Source organism: Nelusetta ayraudi, unplaced genomic scaffold, assembly GCF_046127955.1.
Source record: "Nelusetta ayraudi isolate G7.1 ecotype Tasmania unplaced genomic scaffold, CSIRO-AGI_Nayr_v1 ptg000084l, whole genome shotgun sequence".
Taxonomy (NCBI): domain Eukaryota; kingdom Metazoa; phylum Chordata; class Actinopteri; order Tetraodontiformes; family Monacanthidae; genus Nelusetta; species Nelusetta ayraudi.
The window spans coordinates 2,749,527-2,768,925 of record NW_027466134.1 but is presented as its reverse complement, the minus strand read 5'-3'; the positions used below and the strand labels follow the sequence as shown (position 1 = coordinate 2,768,925).

General features: G+C 50.0%; 1 protein-coding gene across 1 annotated transcript; it reads right to left on the bottom strand.

Annotated features, from left to right (window-relative positions):
• Window positions 1-601: 601 nt before the first annotated feature.
• Window positions 602-19,148, bottom strand: aspm (assembly factor for spindle microtubules). The gene is made up of 26 exons (XM_076045111.1): window positions 18,714-19,148; window positions 18,449-18,592; window positions 16,809-18,285; window positions 16,456-16,542; window positions 16,215-16,316; window positions 15,967-16,113; window positions 15,333-15,572; window positions 15,163-15,230; window positions 14,607-14,748; window positions 14,239-14,369; window positions 13,764-13,939; window positions 13,366-13,511; window positions 13,118-13,203; window positions 12,773-12,985; window positions 12,314-12,518; window positions 11,937-12,085; window positions 11,648-11,776; window positions 11,188-11,382; window positions 6,250-10,872; window positions 5,266-5,415; window positions 4,910-5,101; window positions 4,194-4,386; window positions 3,107-3,261; window positions 1,804-1,980; window positions 1,201-1,373; window positions 602-1,072 (listed from the first exon to the last, which is right to left on the bottom strand). The coding sequence occupies exons 1-26, from the start codon at window positions 18,987-18,989 to the stop codon at window positions 970-972; spliced, it is 9,879 nt and encodes a 3,292-aa protein (XP_075901226.1). The 5' UTR covers window positions 18,990-19,148; the 3' UTR covers window positions 602-969.
• Between the last annotated feature and the right edge of the window lie 251 nt (window positions 19,149-19,399).

Sequence of the window (19,399 nt, the reverse complement as noted above, 5' to 3'; positions counted from 1 at the left end):
TTTTTTACAAATTTTCGGGCGGTACAAGCGACTTGGACTTGGTATCCTGAAAAAGACCTTTCACAGTAGCACAATTAATATCAAAGGCTCTACTGAAGCGCTTTGAAGATTCCTGACTGCCTTGTGAAGGGTTGAAGGAGGCTTCTATGAACTTAAAAGGAAGAGGGGACCATTATTAACAATTAAGTTTATGAAGAGGGGGCGGGACTATGTAAGCTGTACTTCTTCCAACCTCTTTTCAGACATGCAGGTGAAATTGTCGCGCTGCTTTCTTCTCCAAGATTGTCTTGGCTGTCCACTTTGTCATCGTTCTGTTTTTTTTTGTGTGTGTGTGTGTGTGTGTGTGTGTGTGTGTGTGTGTGTGTGTGTGTGTGTGAATACGCGCATGTCATTTTCATGTTCAAAATAAATCAAAAAAAAAATAACTGTCAATATCGTTTGTGGTGCTGTGAATTATAAACACTATTTGCATTTGAATTTTAGTTTGTTTTTGACACTCCGCTCACAGTTTAAGAAGCACTTACAAGAGGACTTTATCAACTTCCAACAGGCTGTGTATCATTTTAATAACTGAACGCCAACACAACAAATGGCATGACATCAACGCAAGGCTTTTATTTCATTTGTTTTTATTTACAACTAATGGGAAAATGTGATGCTAGCAGTAAAAACACGAAGGGGGGGCGGGGGGGCGCGGCGGCAAAGAACAAATTTCAGCATCATCTTTAAAAGCTTATTAGCATCTTGACATTTCTTCTACTGTTCTTGCCACAGAGCTGCAACCCAAAGTCCGCAAATACACATGAACAAACAATCTGACTAAAATCTAAAATCTTTCATTTACATTAGACAGATACGTACAACACTGCATCAGGTAGAACATTGATAATTTTACAAGGAGGAGGAAAATGTGGGAATGTGTCAAAAGAACAAGGACAGACTCAAGAAAAGATTTCAAAGCTGGTCTATTTACAACACAATGCAAAGTGTCTTTGCCACCATTTCAATGGCCCTGAGAGGATCCACGATATCTTTGAGCTTGTCCTTCCTGAGAACCCAGTCTGGAGCGAACCTGGAACATGGGGGAGGAAGAAGAAGAAGAAAAAAAAAGAAGAAGAAGAAGAAGAAGAGATGTCTGGTGTCACAGCTGCAAATGTCAGACAAAGTCATCCACGACGGTCTGCGCTGGCTTATACATACTTGGGTGGTGGGTTGGACTTGCGGGGCGTGGCCGGGACGTAAAAGCTTCCGTTGACGGACGCGTTCATCTTGTGTTTGATGACGCTTCTCTCCGCGTCCATCTTGTGTTTGCGCGCGGTGAGGCGATAGATGCTGCGTACTCTGTCCAGGGCTTTGGGAAGCCTCATGACATCCTGGATTTTAACAGAGAAAAAAAAATGAATATACACACAAAAATGCACGTATGTATGTGCACACATACTTGGACTTTATATATGTGCACACATACTTGGACTTTATATATGTGCACACACATACTTGGACTTTATGTATGTGCACACACATACTTGGACTTTATGTATGTGCACACACATACTTGGACTTTATGTATGTACACACACATACTTGGACTTTATGTATGTACACACACATACTTGGACTTTATGTATGTACACACACACACACACACACACACACACACACACACACACACACACACACACACACACACACACACACACACACACACACACACACACACACACACACACACACACTTCAACATTTTGATTTGATGAAACGCAGTGATGTCCGCTCCCAGGCAGCGTGTTGCAGTTTACGCACCGCAGCGCGGCCTCTGTCCTGCAGCAGGAGAGCGAGAAGGAAGCAGGCCTTGGTGAAGATGCTGCCGCCCTTCTCTGCCACTTTATCTCCGGCCTTCTCCCGGTATCTCTGCAGCAGGTCCAGCAGTGTTTCCACAGAGTTCTCGACGGCGTAGACCGCCTCAACGGTCTTATGGTACTGCGACAGCAAATCCAGGGGAGATGAGGGCATGAGGGTCAATTCTCATCAAATTTAAAAATGAAAAAAAAATAAAATAAATTGCAGTGTCGCAATAACAAATGTGAATAAAGGAGGCGAGACAAAAAAAACAAAACAATTCATGTCTTTTTGTGTTTGTTGAAGGGTTTGGGGTTTATTTTGGCAGAAGAGGAATTGAACCCTCTAATCAGCTGGCTGAATCCAGAGGAACAGAGTCTGTTTCAAAACGCACCCTCAGCGAAAGCCGCCGGCTGCATCCTGTCCACTTGCCTAATCTGAGTTCCTCAGAGGGGACTTTGCAAACTGAAATGTGTTCAGCAAGTAAAGGAAACGTGGAATGACCTCTGAACATGGAAATGCACCAACAACGGGAAGGTTGAGTTCGCCAGATGCACTGCGGAACAAACACAAAGATACAATTCTGGAAGCTATGGGAGTTCCAGCTGTTTTGAGTTTGTCACAACAGAGACTCGACTCTTGCTGACAGGAATGTCACTGCACTGCACTGTCCAAAAAGGTTTGTGTGAAAATTCTGAATCAAAAAGAGGAGGTAGATAAGATGCAAGACCCCCCCCCACACCCCTCCTCTCTCTCTCTCTCTTTGTTTTTGGTTATGTTGTCTTTGGGAGCAAAAAGGAAACATTTCCTTCCTCTTCTGGGATTCCGAAGAAAACTCACAGCATTGAGAGCTACGACATCAAGCAGTCTTCCCTCAAAGTCTTGTCGGTACGCGATCCCCTCACCTCAACCTGCAACCAACCGGATCCCTAAGTTTAAGTTGTTTTACCCGACTCCATGTTTACCTTAACTACAAACTGGGAAACAGCGTTCCGTGTTTAAAAAAAAAGAAAATCCTAGAGGAACTTTTTGTTGTTTTATTTTGTTTTTGTTGTTTTATTTCGAGCGACGAAACTTTGCCGGGACTTTAGCGCGATTCCCAAACCACCGGTCAAAAAGTTTGCCCAGCCCTGGATTTAAATGACTTCTGTTCAACACAAACAAAGAGAGAGAGAGTCCTCGCTGGGAGGCCTGTATTATCCCCGGACACGTCGCCGCCTTTACACCCGAGGCGCCGACATGTCGGACCACGGACGCGCTGCTCTACCTTGGAGAGGTTGAGGAGGATCTGGATGGAGAAGGTGATGACGTCCATGCAGGGCACGCTCCTGTTGCAGCAGCGGATGAGCGTGAAGATGACGTCGGTGGCGCCGCTCTCCACCAGCCGCTCGCAGCACTCGGGGGACAGCCTGGTGGCAGCCTCTGCACACGACAACGCACACAGACACGCAACATGCTTTAGTTTCTCGGAGTCGCTTCCACACAAATCCTGCGACTTGAGACACAAAGACGGCAACATGTGACCCCTGCAATCGGAGCTTTAGCATTAACGGGCCAACAGGGAAGCGCTTCTGCTTTGGACCAGTAGGTGGCAACACTGATGCTTCCCATGGCTGGATTCACCAAGCTCGGCCCTGTTTCCCCCACGCTGCTTGGCCCGGGGGAAACACAGCTCGTCATGTGGAGGAGGTGCAGCGTGTTTTGTGGGAAAAATAAAACATATTGGTGACAATGTATTTGTGTGTTCCGAATATTCAAAGCAATCGCACTTCACACCGAGCGCATCGGTGTTCAACTGGTTCTTCTCAATGTCGACCCATATGATGGTCTGTGTGTGTCGTTGGGGAACAAAAGGCCATTGTGAGATGACAGAACATTGTTTTGAACGTAAAGTTTCATTTTTCGGGAGAATTGAAAGGTTTTGTGGATTAGAGTTGTGAGAGTAGGAGGCAGGCTCTCAAGGAAACGCGCGTAAACAACCGCACTGCTCTCGGTCACAGTCATATTGTGCATGCAACACATGTACACTTTCACATTTTCTTGGGATGGAATCAAAACCGCAAAGACCAACTTCCTCTCCGACCCGTTTTTTTTTTTTTTTTTTAAGCCACGCAAGCAAAAAGAGGCAACGAAAAAGGAGGAACACCGCGTCCCACGCTTCCCTAAAGTCTAAAGCCTATAGTCTCAGTCGTCAGCAGGTCCAGTAAACGAGTAGCTGATAAACATCCTTCACTCCACAGATGATGCTTCACATAAATATGGACGTAGGAATAAAGAGATTTTCGATTATGCAAAAATCAAAACGCTATTAATCAAGGCTAACCGCGTAAAATTCAGAGCTTACTGGACCTCACCCAGGTTTTTCAAGGCCTCAAGAATGTAGGAGAAGTGCTTGTAGCGAAGGAGGTAATCCAGGGCCACCGAGGTCTTGTGCCGCAGCTTGTCCTCTTCCCTGACGTCGGCGGAGACTTTGCGGAAGCGCTGCCTCAGCTTCACCACCTTGGGATTGTCGTGCAGCCGGCGGGAGCGGTGACCTCGCCACAGGGCCTGAGGTCAGGGAACCAAATGGAAACAAAACTGTCGTTGAGGAACGAACGCTGATGAATTCTCAAACAGCTGAGGAAATTAAACAGCCTGTCCAGTGGTTTTCAAAGTGGGGGAAGCCAGAGGGGGCGCTGGGCGCCCCCAAAGCCGAGGCACTCTCAAATAATCTCCCTCTAAAATAGGATCCAGTTTTATATTGAACACCCTATACTACACCCCAGCATAGTTCAATTAGTTCCACTTAAAGCAACTATACTAATGAATTTCTTTGAACATAATTATTTTAAATGCTTAAAAACACAAAAGCATAAGGCCTGTTTTTTTCAATGTAAAAAGTAGAAAATACAGATATTTGTGTACAAATGTAGAGCGTAAAAGAGAAAAGTCGAATAAAAGAATTACTCAAGTAAAGTACAGATACCTGAAAAATCGAAGTACTAAGTACAAAGGCCATAATTAATAATTATTCATCAGGGTGCTTTGGTCTCTGTAGAGCAAAACTGGACACGTTTGTGGCAAGGAGCACCTGAGCTTTGACGACGCCTCGTTCGAACGTCCTCTCGCGCCTGAGGAGGAGGAACTTCCGGACGGCCTGCTGAATTACACTCGCGGCTCGGTGGCGGCGCGCCAGCCAGCGCCTGACCGCTCGCTGGGCCGTCATCACCTTGTGCCTGTCGTCCAGATAGCATTTCCTCTGACGCTTCGCTCTCACCCACCGCTACCAAAAAGACAAGAAATGACAAAAAAAAGGGGGGGAGGGCGGGGGGTCACTCAGTTTTTCCAATGTGCATTTTTTTCTTCTTCTTCTTCTTTTTTTTTTTTTTAATTTAAATGCATCAAGATGCTTTTTCGAAAAGGAGATTGTGAGGTCACCAACTGTACCTGTATGGTGACGACGCAGTGGATTTGTCTTTTGGCGTTCTCTAAAGCCCGGTGGGCTCGTAGAGCTCTCTGGATCTTGATGGCGCTCAGGTGGTGGAAGACTGCAGACGTAAAGCGCAGCCTTTTCTCGGCCTTGGCATTCTCTAATGCCTTTAACAAAGAAGGGAAAGACAAAGATAAGGGCGGCAGCATTAATACGTTAATCACGATAAGATTAAATACGAGGCAGGACACACGATCGCATTTTAATCGTAATCCTTGTGTCTCCTGCCAACTCCTGTATTTATTTTGTGCAATTCGCAGAGTGAATGGTTCACGCAACCACCAGGGGTCCTCAACAGGTGCCTGCCAGCTTAAGACAGACACACTGTTTTCTTTCTTCCTCGTGGTTCGTTGTGTTTATACTTTGTACTCAATGAATCATGAAGTTGTTTGTTGTGCTTCGGCAATGTGTGAAGACGACTTGCAGGAACTAAAGGGTTGGTGCGCCACAGTGTGGATGACTGTGTGTACTGTCCCTGTGTCTCAGCGCTTCAAGCCTAGAAATGCAGGAATCCAGTTCCTAACTGGCCACATTAATGAGTGAACGTCTCTTGTACCTGCATCTACCTCGAGGCTCTGAGTGCAGCTAACCTGGGGGAATGGAGATTTTCTTTTCAATCTCCCTCGAAAACACACTATTATGTAATTATTGCTAGCTCCCAGCCAACGATGTGAAAGTGTGGAGCCGAGCGTTAGTGTGGAATATTTTTTCACATCCTGCTTTTTTTTTTTTTTTTAAACAACGAAAAGGGTAAAAAAAAATAATCAAATGTTTCTTTTTATGTCTCACAGAAAGAATCAGTACTACTAAGTTTTTCTCAGCTGTTTTGACATTTGTTGCTTCTTGTTTTTTTTTTATCATCCCATTTACGGCTGTAACCTTAATTTTTCCCTAATATTTTATTTGACTGAAGGAAAGCGAAAAAAAGAGCAGTGCATTACCCGACGTCTTGCGAGCCAGGCTCGGCAGTGCGTCTGCAGCGTGATGGCGGCCTCTCTCGTCCGGACGTAGTGCCCCCTGTCAGCTCTGGCCTGCTGCGCCGCCCTGAATCTCCGCTGGAGCACCAGGGCTGCCTCCCGCTCCCTCAGGTAGAAGCACCTGCGCACCTGCCCCCTCCAGTGTGCCTGCAGCACCGTGGCCGCCCGACTCCGCCTGTCAACCTCCCTCCTGACACGCCAGCCCCTGAACGCGGCCTGCAGCACCACCGTGGTACGCCGCAACTCAAGGAACGCCTCCCGGTCTCTCCTCTGAAGAACCCAGGAGCGGTAGAACCTCTGGATGAGGATGGCGGAGAGGCGCATGGCCTTGAATTTGACCGTCTCTCTGTGCTTTCTAAATGCTGACTGGATCACAGTTGCGGCCTGGTGCTTATGAACTAGCTCCTTCCTGGCCTGCCGGCCTCTGAATGCCGCCTGCAGGATGATGGCAGAACGCCTCACTTCTAAAAATCTCTCCTTCTCTCTTCTTTGGAGCACACAAGAGCGGTAGAACCTCTGGATGACGACAGCAGACAAGCGGACGGCCTGGAACTTGATTTGCTCCCTGTGCCCTCTGAACGCCGACTGGATGACTGTGGCGGCTTGGTGCTGGCGAGATAGCCCTTTCCTGGCCTGTCTTCCTCTGTACGCCGCCTGCAGGAGCACCGCTGCTTTGCGCATCTTTTGATATTTCGCCATCTGGTCCCGGGCTGTGGTTGTAGCCCGGTACCACCGCTGGACGGCGACTGCGGAGGCTCTCAGGGCAAGATACTGCTGGCGCTCGCAGCGACTTCTGAAAGCCCTCTGTAGAATGGTAGCCGCCATGTGCCTTTGTTTGATCCTGCGTCTCGACATCATTCCGCGATACCCCGCCTGCAGGGTGAGCGCAGCTTTCCTGCACCGTTGGTAACGCTGCATTTCAGCATTCCCGAGTTTCAGGGCTCTGAACCTCTGCTGCAGGATGCGTGCTGCCCAGCGTTGCCTCTGGAAGGCCGACTGCTGCTTGTACTTCTTGAAGGTTGCCTTAATGACGGTGGAAGCCCTGTGCATCTTTGCAACGTCTCTCCTTACTCGGCGCCCTCTGAAGGCGGCTTGGAGAACGACGGCCGAGTTTCTCATCTTCAAGAACTCCTCCCTTTCTTTCCTCTGAAGAACCCAGGAGCGGTAGAACCTCTGGATGAGGATGGCGGAGAGGCGCATGGCCTTGAATTTGACCGCCTCTCTGTGCTTTCTAAACGCTGACTGGATCACAGTGGCGGCCTGGTGCTTATGAACTAGCTCCTTCCTGGCCTGCCGGCCTCTGAATGCCGCCTGCAGGATGATGGCAGAACGCCTCACTTCTAAAAATCTCTCCTTCTCTCTTCTTTGGAGCACGTGGGAGCGGTAGAACCTCTGGATGACGACAGCAGACAAGCGGACGGCCTGGAACTTGACTTGCTCCCTGTGCCCCCTGAACGCCGACTGGATGACTGTGGCGGCTTGGTGCTGGCGAGATAGCCCTTTCCTGGCCTGTCTTCCTCTGTACGCCGCCTGCAGGAGCACCGCTGCTTTGCGCATCTTTTGATATTTCGCCATCTGGTCCCGGGCTGTGGTTGTAGCCCGGTACCGCCGCTGGACGGCGACTGCGGAGGCTCTCAGGGCAAGATACTGCTGGCGCTCGCAGCGACTTCTGAAAGCCCTCTGTAGAATGGTAGCCGCCATGTGCCTTTGTTTGATCCTGCGTCTCGACATCATTCCGCGATACCCCGCCTGCAGGGTGAGCGCAGCTTTCCTGCACCGTTGGTAACGCTGCATTTCAGCATTCCCGAGTTTCAGGGCTCTGAACCTCTGCTGCAGGATGCGTGCTGCCCAGCGTTGCCTCTGGAAGGCCGACTGCTGCTTATACTTCTTGAAGGTTGCCTTAATGACGGTGGAAGCCCTGTGCATCTTTGCAATGTCTCTCCTTACTCGGCACCCTCTGAAGGCGGCTTGGAGAACGACGGCCGAGTGTCTCATCTTCAAGAACTCCTCCCGTTCTTTCCTCTGAAGAACCCAGGAGCGGTAGAACCTCTGGATGAGGATGGCGGAGAGGCGCAAGGCCTTGAATTTGACAGCCTCTCTGTGCTTTCTAAACGCTGACTGGATCACAGTTGCGGCCTGGTGCTTACGAACTAGCTCCTTCCTGGCCTGCCGGCCTCTGAATGCCGCCTGCAGGACGATGGCAGAGCGCCTCGCTTTTAAAAATCTCTCCTTCTCTCTTCTTTGGAGCACGTGGGAGCGGTAGAACCTCTGGATGACGACAACAGACAAGCGGACGGCCTGGAACTTGACTTGCTCCCTGTGCCTCCTGAATGCAGATTGGATGACTGTGGCGGCTTGGTGCTTATGACCTAGTTCTTTTCTGGCCTGCCTTCCTCTGTACGCCGCCTGCAGGATGATGGCAGAATGCCTCACTTCTAAAAACTGTTCTCTGTCCCGTCTTCGGAGCACACAAGAGCGGTAGAACCTCTGGATGATGATGGCAGACAAGCGAACTGCCTGGAACTTGACTTGCTCCCTGTGCCTCCTAAACGTGGCTTGAATGGCCGTAGCGGCCCCGTGCCACAGGGCGATCTCTTTCCGGACCCGCTGGCCTCTGAACGCCGCCTGCAGAATGATGGCTGCGTCCCTGCGGACTCTCAGAAGCTGCATCTCCCGCCTGGTTTCCCTGCATGCCCGGAAGCGCGCTTGCATGACGCGTGCAGCCCAGCACAGCTTCAAGTAGCGCACCCTCTGCAGGTGCTTCCGAAAGTGAGACTGAATTGTCACGGCGGCGTGACACTGGACACGCAGCTGCTTCCTGGCCCGGTGCCCTCGGTAGGCTGCCTGCAGACGGACGACTGCCCTGCGCTTGGCTTCGTAGTCTGAGCGCTCCTTCCTGGCTAGGGCGGACGCCCTGTACCTCCGCTGGCACGCCACCGCCGCCGTCCTGACAGCCAGGAACTTCCTTCTTTCCCTGACGGCCAGGAACTTTCGCTGGATGACCACAGCAGCCCGGTGCATCGCCAAGATCCCTCTCCTGGCCACGAGGCCGCGATAGGCAGCCTGGATGGTCAAGACTGCAGACTTCAGTGCCACGTACTGCAGCCGCTGCTGATCCCCGAGCAGCCTGGCTCTGTGGCGCTCCTGAATGATGATGGCGGCGCACTTCATGGCGAGGTATATCGTGCGTGCTCTGTGCATCCTGAACAGAGCTTGAATCGCCGTGGCCGCCTCGTGCTTCGTCTCAAGGTCCCGTCTCACCCTGAAGCCCCGGTAGGCGGCTTGTATCTTGGTGGCCGCCAGCTTCAGCCGGCTGAACTCGACCCGCTGCACCCTACCGGCGGCCAGAGCTCTGTAGCGGCTCTGGACAATGATGGCAGCGCTTTGAAGGAGCACAAACTTTTTCCTGCGTAAATGCATCCTGACCATCGACTGGATGACAGTGGCTGCTTGGTGCTTCCTCTTCAGCTCCCTCCTAACAGCATCCCCCCTGAATGCAGCCTGGATGACCAGACAGGCCGATCTGGCTCGCAGGAATCTGTCCCTAGTCTCCCTTCCAGCCAGGTGAGCCCTGTAGCGCCGCTGTATGGTGACAGTGGCGGCCCTCTTGGTTGCGTACTCGGCCCGCGCTCGGTAGCCCCGGTGGCAGGCCTGTATCAGAGTCGCACACCGGTGCAGCCTCTCCATTCGCTTCCTGTCGGCCCGGCCCCTCCAAGCAGCCTGCACGGCCACAGCGGCGTTCCTCAGGGCAACATACTCGGCCCTCGTCCTACGGGTCAGAGCTGCAGCTCTGTACCTCCGCTGCACCAGAGTAGCGGCTCCCCTCAGGCGGAGGTAGCTCCGCTGGGCGGCATGTTTCCTGAAGGCCGCCTGGATGGCGGTCGCGGCCTGGCAGCGGACTTTCAGGGCGTCCCGGGTCACTTTGCCTCGGTAGGCTGCCTGCAGGGCGACGGCGGCGCATCTCATCCTCACAAAGTCCTGCCGCTGGACGTCTCTTGCCAGCGAGGCCCTGAACCGGCGCTGGATGACGACGGCGGCACGCTTCATCTCCTCCAGCTGCTTCCTGACGGCGTGGCCCCTGAAGGCCCGCTGGATGGCGAGGGCCGAGCGGTGTCGCTGCCTCAGCGCGAGGAAGCGGCGTCTGTCCGTGCGGCCTCTGAAACAAGCTTGGATGAGGACGGCGCTGGAGCGAATCCGCTCATACTGCAGGCGACAACTGTGCTTCCTGAACCAGGATTGAATCCTCACAGCGGCTGCGACCCTCTCGGCCACCTTTGCCTCGTGCCGTTTTCTGAAGGCGGCTTGAATGACTCTGGCGGCGCGGTTTTCCTTCTCGATTTTCCGGGATTTCCATCTTCTGTACCCGCTTTGGATCGTCAAGGCTGCGGCTCTCAAAGAGAGATAATGCTCACAGTGTCTCTTGCCTAGAGCTCTCGCTCGCCAGTGCTTCTGGACGGTGGCTACTGCCCAGCGGGTTCTTCCATAAGCAGAGGCTGCCCTCCTCATTCTCCACTGAGCTTGGACAACAATCGTGAGGTGTGTGAGGCGCTGGTAGGATCGCGAAGCAGAGTACATTCTCCACTGCGCCTGTAGAGACGAGATAAGAGCTGCTTTTCAGTGGATAATTGCACAAGCAGGCGTGACTATAAAGAAATTAAAAAAAAAATAGACAGCCATTGAGCAATCAATCTTTAGACTGGCAAACAACATCCTATCTGACACATTGCACGTGCTACAGTGCGAATACATCATACTGAACTCAGGAAGGAGGTAGCCGGCCCCTCTATGCAAGCATAAAAGATAGAAGCACTCCTTCATCCCTCTCTATCAGTCAAACTAATGAGATTGCTGGCTTGCTATTCATCCCCGACCGTATTCCTCAGACATTCAAAAAGCTCCTACCTGAATGACCTTGGCCGCCGCATGCTGCCGAGCTCGGACCTGGGCTTCACGTTTGAGCCTCAGCCTGTTGCGAGCTGCGTAACCCCTCCAGGCCGACTGGATGACAACAGCAGCCCGATTCTGTCTCTTAGCCCTGCATTTCTGGAGGAAGCTTCTCACAAGCAACTGGATTTTGGCAGCAGCGGCGTTTCTTTCCTGCATGCACACAATAACAACAAAAGTGTAGTTTTTTTTATGTCACCTTCAAAATTTAAAAAAAAACAAAACAATTCTTGACTTTGTATGTCAGATTTGGCAAATTAAGATTTTTTTTTACCCCACTTACAAGGGCAACGGCAAGGTCAGACACAAAGTTAGCGTCACACAGTTGCAATATAAATTTAAAAAATCTCACATACTTCTGGAAAAAAAAAGTGATAAAAATATGTTTGTTTGAAGTAGGCCACGGTGGAGAACAAACCTTGTAGAGCTCGACATCCTTCTTCAATCTGTATTTTCTCCAGGCGCCCTGTATGACCCGAGCAGCTCTGGTTTCGTTCCGCAGGTCCAGAAGACGAGCGCACAGGAAGGAGAGGTAAGACATCACAACCTGGAAAACAGACGGAAGGAAAGACGTTTGGACAAATTTTTTTTTTTTAAAAAAGAAGACGTGAAAAAAAAAAAAAAAACATACAACGAGGCCGACTTCACTTTCCTGTGGCACGGCACGACGGAGGAGAAAGATTAGTCAAAAATCTTTTGTGCCATACCTTTTCACTCGGGATGGTGTTGGACATGTCAGCTGGGTTGATCATGGCTGGAACCCCACCGAGGTAGGACACCGCAGTGTTGACCAGCCTGAAGTTGCTTTTCTCATTCTCCAGCAGTTCTTTAAATTGCAGCAAGGGGGAATCTGGGCCTTTAATTGATACACAAGCATTGACAAAAAATATATTCAATCATATTGTGATTAACACTTGTACCCCACATTTGTAGATTCTGCTGTAAAAGGCTTCCGTACATCTTAAAATTTTATTTTATTTCACTACACTTAAAGGCAAAAAAGGTGAGTTTTTCTGGCAAGTGGAGTCCATCCATTGCAAGTTTCTTTCTTTCGCTTCAAAATCGGGCGTCTAAAAAGAAGTACCCTTCAGGTCCGCCGGGAAGGAGTCAAAGGAGGTGTCGGAGTCGCTGGCTGAGCAGTTGAGCTCGAGACGGCCCCTCGGCGAGCACTCCACCGTCTGAGTGGTGCTGTGACTGACAGCCTTGTCTGGCAGCAGAGCGGGGTGATAGTGGTGGATAAGGTAGCAGAGGACGCGTCCATCCGAGAAAGCCACGGTGAAGTTCTCCACCTGAACAGACACGCAGAACATCCTTCAGACGCTGCCCTCTCCTGAACTAATCCAGGGCTCTAATTGAGCTTGTTTGTTGGAGCCAGATGTAACGACTTGATGTTGCCGTTTCCTCTCGAATTCTCCAAATATTACAAACTTAACCTTAAAATAATTAATTTCCCGACAAGAACAACAACCATGAAGACGAATCAACGTAAAACGAGACAAACTTTCCACCGTTTTGTCACCCAGTCTGTGAACTCGAAACTCACCTTGAGGCTGTAAAAGTCACAGACAGTGCGGACCCAGTCCATCAGCAGACTGATCTTTGTGCTGCTGTGTTCATACGGCCTCCTGGCCTCTGCAGGACTGCAGTCAAGACCCTGGCCGGCCCTCAGGGACGCCAGACTGCGCTTGGTCTTGAGGGTCCTTTTCAGGAAGCCAATTTCTTCCGTCAGCTGCTTCTCGTCCAAAATCACCTCAACCTGGGCAGGATGTTGCAAAAACAGCATATCGGTTGACCGTCTACAACCCAAATCAAAGAAATAATAAATACAGAATTTTTCAAATTCACCCATGGGTGGGTGGGTGGGGTGGGTGAGGGTATGGCAACGCACATGAAATGCAAACATGATTTTCCACAGGAGGCCCAGCGTCTTCTCCCGGTGTCCGTCCACAATGTCTTTAGACTCAATGTTGGAGCCTGAAAACACAAAAGCAGTAATCAGACGTCAACTGTGATATTCGTCAAGTCGTCACAGGATGAGATACATTTATAAGTAAAACTGTTTATGTAGAGCATATGTGTTTTATTTTATTTTTGAGTACAAGCTAAAGATTTTCATTCATTCACATTCATAATTACCGTGCTCGTCCTTGAGGTCCACTCCTTTGCTTTGGAGCACTTGCAGGGCCACGTCTACGTTGTGGACTTTTTGCAGGCGACTGATGGCCGGCAGGCGCAGCTTGGACGACAAACTCCAGTCCTGGGTGAAGAGCTCCATCACCCGCCTGCAAGAAAGACCCACATTAAAAGCAACATTTAGGTTTTGGGAAATTCTAGGGGTTCTATGGAAACGCAGCTTATGACTGAAATTAAATCAATCTTTGATCCACAGACAACAGCGTTGCATCAGGCGAGCTGTTGGGAAGAGCCTCTGCAGTCCGAACCCTCAATCCCTCCCCCAGCTTGCAGAGGCTGAACTCTCTCTGTGGGCAGGGGAGCTCAGAGTATCACATTAAAATTCATCGCGTCTCACTTACACCAGACGAATCCCGCATTTCAAGTCGACCGCCAAACTCTTGACGGCAAAGTTAAACTCATCCAGGGGCCTCTGGACGTGGGAGACGGGCAAGCCGAGGTAGCCGAGGTGTCGAGGCAGGATCCCCTCCCCGCTCAGGAAGTCTCGGGAGAAGGCCAGGAGCAGGTCTTTGGTCGTCTATGAAAAATAAAAACCACAACACAGGCACAAGTATGAGAGATTGAAAGCAGTCGCCTCAAAGACTGGACGGGCGTCAATATAATGCAGGGTTGATGAATCTCAAAATCATTCGTTAATACACCACTGAAAGCTCTTTCACTGAAATTAGGATTAATAAGGTAAAATCAGAGAAACATTCTTATCCAGTAAATTTCAAATTCACAATTTTCCAAGAAAAAAAAAAAGAAGATGTACAAAAGGTGAATTTGAAGGACTGTTTAGTTGTCTCAGTGTTATTATACAGATCACGAGCCTACCTTGAACTCTGCATCCAAGCAGAACAAACAGGGGTCGTGCTCGATGAGCCGCGACTCTTTGGCCTTGTCCAGGAAGCACACCAGCAGCAGCAGCTTCTTCAGAGTGAAGCGAGACAGCGCCTCCTCGTGGCCTAAGAAGGAAAAGATTGAGCAGAGAAGATATTGGGAAGTCCCAATGGTATGACAGTTACATTTAAAGAACTAAGGACACATACACTGCTTTTACTGTTGTCTTTCTACCTGAAAACAAAATTACATTTTGAAGACAATAAAATGTATTTTTAAGTTGCTGTTTTTCCTGACATTTCCATCACAGTCTTTTTCAGCTCTTAGCACATCATTATTAAATATTTGATCGTATTGCTTACCATCCTTGTACAGGTGAGGCACTTTGGCGTGTCTGAACTCGGCAGCAATGTCGGGGTTCCACAGCAGCCGCTGAAGGACGAACACGGCCAGGCCCAGTGCGTCGTTGTTGCTCTCGAGCGAGATCAGCTCCCCGTAGATTGTCTGAGGACGGGACACGGTGTGTCAGTGCTACGACAGAATCTGGTGTGTGAATGTGAGACTGAATGGGTGAATGAGAGGCCTTTGTAAAGCGTTTTGGGGGTGTCGTGAAGGTGCTAGAAAAGCCATATATAAGGTTATGGGTAGATTGTGTACTTAAAGGCACGACTGACAATTTCTTTAAACGTCATCGGAAGGGGTGGGGGGGGGGGTTGTTGAATGTTTCTGACAGGGTATGAAGATGTATATGGCATCAAATATTGTTTTAAGCAGGATGGATAACTGAAGTGGATACATTTGAAATTGAATTGGAGCCAGTGGTGTTTATATGTTCTATATTTATAGCAGGAAAGCCAACAGTGCATTGAAAAAAAAGAAAGAAAGAAAGAAAGAAAGAAAGAAAAAGCATCAGGATACCTCGAGACCGATCCGCAGCCACAGTGGATTGTATGAGAGGAGCCAGTTGAGAACCTTTCGGCGCTCTCCTAGAAGGTGAAAAGCAGGGTGAATGGCTCCACTTTCAGACTGATTTTATGGTTGAAGAGAAGGAGCCACCAGACGGGCTTCACGGCACCTCCTTCATTTACCTATGTCTTTCCAGAGATGGCGGTCCTTCCGGACCAGCAACCTCTTGGCCTCCACCTCCAGTTCGAGCCTCCGGATGGCCTTGACCACCGCCTCGGATGTGAAGAGCTGGCAGGCGGAACGACGGAGGCGGTTCAGCTTCCGCCGGGCCGTGTAGGTGCTCAGGGACATCTCCTCTTTGGTGGGGGCTTTGGGCACGCTGAAGTTGTCGTCACTGCCCATGGCAATGGACACAGCGCTCACTGCACAGAAATGAGGAAAAAAAAATCCATGTTATGTAGAATTTACTGAGACCCACTGAGGTTATTGACTACACTGCCAACTGGGTGTTTTTTGCGATTCATTGAGCCCCGGTCGACCCTTTCGTTGCAGCTGCCGTATTTGTGACGTCCTCCATTCAAAAATAAATATGCAAGTAAATAATGCAGCTACCGCTCAGCATAGTTGCCATAGCGATCAATCACACATAGTTTCAGGCCATAGACCCAGGCTCATGATATGTTCCGCACACTCCATGGTCCGTGCAGAACGAATACCATTACAACATACAAGCTGTACAAAGCTGTAATGAAACCGCAGCTGGTATCACTGGCAGAGAACTCTGTCCGGTCCTGATGTTGGGAGCAGAAAACGCACCTTTGGCAACTTCAGTGTTGACTTTAAAGTCATCCGGAGTGAGGACGTAGTTGATCCACCACGTGAAGCCTCGCTCCTGCTTCTCAATCCACCTCTCGTCATAGAACATGTTCTTGGCAGCGAATGGCATTGGGTGTCTTGGAATGGCTGACAGGTGGGGAGAGGAAAAGACGGGACAAGAGTAAATAAAAATTCATCGCGAGGTGAGTACAGGCGAAAGCTGGTTTTCAGACGGAGCCGCCGCGTACCCGTTTGCACCGGCTTGACAAAGGTGAGCTTGGACTGCGCCACGGCCACAACTCTTGCCGTCCTCGCGGAAGAAGTTCGAGAGGATTTCAGAGAATGAGGGCCTGAGGGGGGGAAAAAGGGGGAGAGCCACCGAGTTTCAGCCATGCTGGAAAACAGCTCATCTTCTCTATATGTTAACCCGTCACTTTATTCGAGTGCAAATAGATTAAAATAATTAGTCTAAGAACATTAGGAGCCCACCTCGTGAGCCAAGTTTGGAGCTCGGTTGCTTCCCCTGGTTGGAGGGAGCGGCCTTCAGCGTGGACGTTGCTGTGGAACGGACAGAGCCTGCAGGGGCAAAACGCACTGTTCAGCATTTTATGTGGCAGAGAATATGAATATGAACAACTTTAGCATGTTTTCTACACAAATGCATTCTTGTAGTTTTCCTTCCGTCACTCAAAATTTATCAACAGTGTGTTTTAAAAAATTCTGTTTGTAATTAAATGCTTATTATAATAATCCTTCAGGACAAGTGTGAGATTTCACTTTCACTGTGCAGGCCCGACACAGGAGGACACTCTCTAAGTTGATGGTGCATCATGTGAACTTACCCGCTGTTCTCTGTTGCCTCTGCGACGCACTCCTCCTCTCCTGGACCGACCTCACGGGCTCGACCTTGGCAGACACGACCCTGCTCCTCTTGACACGCTCCGTCCTCCCAGCGTCCGGGACCTTCCCGTCGTTTCTCGTGAACTCCTCGCTCTTCCTCTTCTTCCCCTGCACTGCCATGTGAACGGGGAACAGGTCGTCCCGAGAGGGTGGAGGTGTGGACGGCTCGGACGCAAGGAGGGAACAAAGAGGAGAGGACGAGCCCGGAGGTGACGGGGAGGTCGCGGTGGCCTCGGCGGCTGCAGGCGCCGGGGATGAAGCAGCTGGTGTAGGAGGCATCACTGGGCTGGTGGTGGTGATGATGGTGGGAGAATCTTGATGCTGTGAGGCGAAGCTGAAGCCTTCCGCCCTGGAGTTTTGCCTTCCTTTCTGTCCTGCGTGCAGGTCGATGACGGGAAGGCTCGGACTGCCTGCTCCAGACTCGCAACTGCTGCTGTCACACAGCTCCAACGTCTTCTCCAAAAGCCTCCTCCGTGATTTTTTCATTTTCCTACCGCTCAAACCGCTCACTTCCACAGGCGCTTTGCTCTTGGTCACTGTGACAGAGATGAAGGAGGATTTCTTGGCCTTCAGCGCTGCCTTGTCGGGCTGCGGGACGGCAGCCTCGCTCGTGACAGTTTCGCCAACGAAGAAAGTCGGCGGCTGATCGCCGGACTGCACCGAGGGACCATCAGGGGAGGTTTTAAAGGACTCCCTCTGGGGTTCGCAGGCTCGGCCTCCACTCCTGGAGTTCAGCGAGTCGGAAAAGCTACAGCTCGAACTTGTGTCTTGAGGGCTGGAGATAATTTGGCTTAGATCGGAATCAATGAGAGCCAGGGCGTCCTTTAGAGACGGGACCGGAGTTCCAGTTAACCCGCTGTCAGCGTCACTGGTGCCACGCTCGGATTCCACCGCAGCAGAGAGCGGACTGTCCGAATAAATGTGCGGCATGATCTTCTTAAACCTCTCAGGCGTTCCAATCGGTGACAGTGTCTTGTTGAGCATCCTGGCCAGGTCTTTGTTGTCAGGTTTGCCCACACAGGCATCTGGGCTGGCAGTCAAGCTGCTGCAGTTAATCAGCTTTTCAGTGAGATGGGGAAAATACGAAGAGGAGTTCCTCTGAACATTAAAGATGTTCTCCTGGTCAGACAAGGCCAGCGTCTGCAGGCTTTGAGAGGAGATAATGGCCTTCTGCTCCTCGGATTTCTGGGGGTGATCCTGGACTGGACTGCGCTTGGAGACGGACCTCTGTCTGACGGATCTGCCCTCGTTGAGGGAGGCGAGCGGGCTGCAAGGCCTCTCCAATTTATACTGCGACTTCCGGGACACTTGGAAGGTTTTGTTGGCTGCCGTCTTTCGCGAGTGATCTGACACTTTTCTCCTGGACACACCAATTTTCTCTCCAGCCTGTTTGTTTTTGATGGAGTCCCATAAACTTTTCTGAAAATTGTTTTAGAAATACACACAGTTGTATTTATATAGAAATCAGTGGCACTGTATGACAAATTATTTTATACATTAAAACTTTATGGCAAAAGTTAAACTTTTTAAGTGTTATGGATACAACACCTTTGAACAGTTGTGGTGGATACAACATGTTTACCTTTTTCTTTTTGGGCGCTTCTGCTCTTCCGAGCAGAACCGCCTGGTGCTTGAGGATCCCATTCGCACAGAAGACGAGCAGCTCTCTGATTCCTCCTTCTTCCGTAGGAGTCCATGTTACCGTCAGGTTGAATGAGCACTCAGGCTGCAAGTACAAGACACAAGGCGGAATTTAGCACAAGCTCACCATGAACTCCACAGAAGCGAGTGTGTCGATCGGCAGTTTATCTCTTTGGCGTACATTATCATGCATACGTAGCCCATACCTGAATCGTGAATCTACTGCGATCCACACAGAAGCCTTTCCTCGAGGAGATCTTCTCGACGGTGACCTCTGCCTCCACATCTTCCGACGGATTGTCGATTTGCAGGAGAGCCGATTTGGATGTTCCCAACTTTAGCGTTCCAAACGTCAAAAACGGAGCTTTTGAAAACTGGACCAAGCTCAAAACCGGGACGTCGTTCTCTTTGTTGTCTTCGTCTCCTCGTATGGGACTAAAATCCAGAAATCCTCTCCGTGTCGACGTTGTCGTTTCCGACATTTTCTAGATCAGGTATTTTTAAAAAAAATATCGATTATAAAAAGTAGAAACTGGAATTACATGTTAAGAAATTTCCCAGCCGTAGAGATGGCTAGGCTTCCTCAACTACTGTTCGTAGACTCTATTACTAACTTACGTTAAAACGTGCTGCCCCAAACACAGGAAACGTCTGCATGATTTAAAATTCGACTGTGTTGTTTTATCAACCAATCAAGTGCGAGGCACGGCCAGTACTTGCCCAATGGGCAGACGGAGTGACTCCCACACGGCTGTCCACCAATCAGTGAGCGACCTGGCTTTTTAACGGGTTGTAGCAACGCCCACAGGCATGACAGTTGCTCCACAGTCAGTAAAATCAAACTCAGAGAAGCTCAAAGTTGTGGCATTGCCATTCAACGCAAATAAACACA

Bases quoted from the DNA above. Each gene is read 5' to 3' on its own strand.
- aspm (XM_076045111.1), bottom strand. From the start codon at position 18,989: ATGTCGGAAACGACAACGTCGACACGGAGAGGATTTCTGGATTTTAGT. The intron at 13,512-13,763 runs GTAAGTGAGACG...TCTTTCTTGCAG, and splicing joins AAATGCGGGATTCGTCTGGT to GCGGGTGATGGAGCTCTTCA. The intron at 1,374-1,803 runs GTGCGTAAACTG...GTTAAAATCCAG, and splicing joins AGGACAGAGGCCGCGCTGCG to GATGTCATGAGGCTTCCCAA.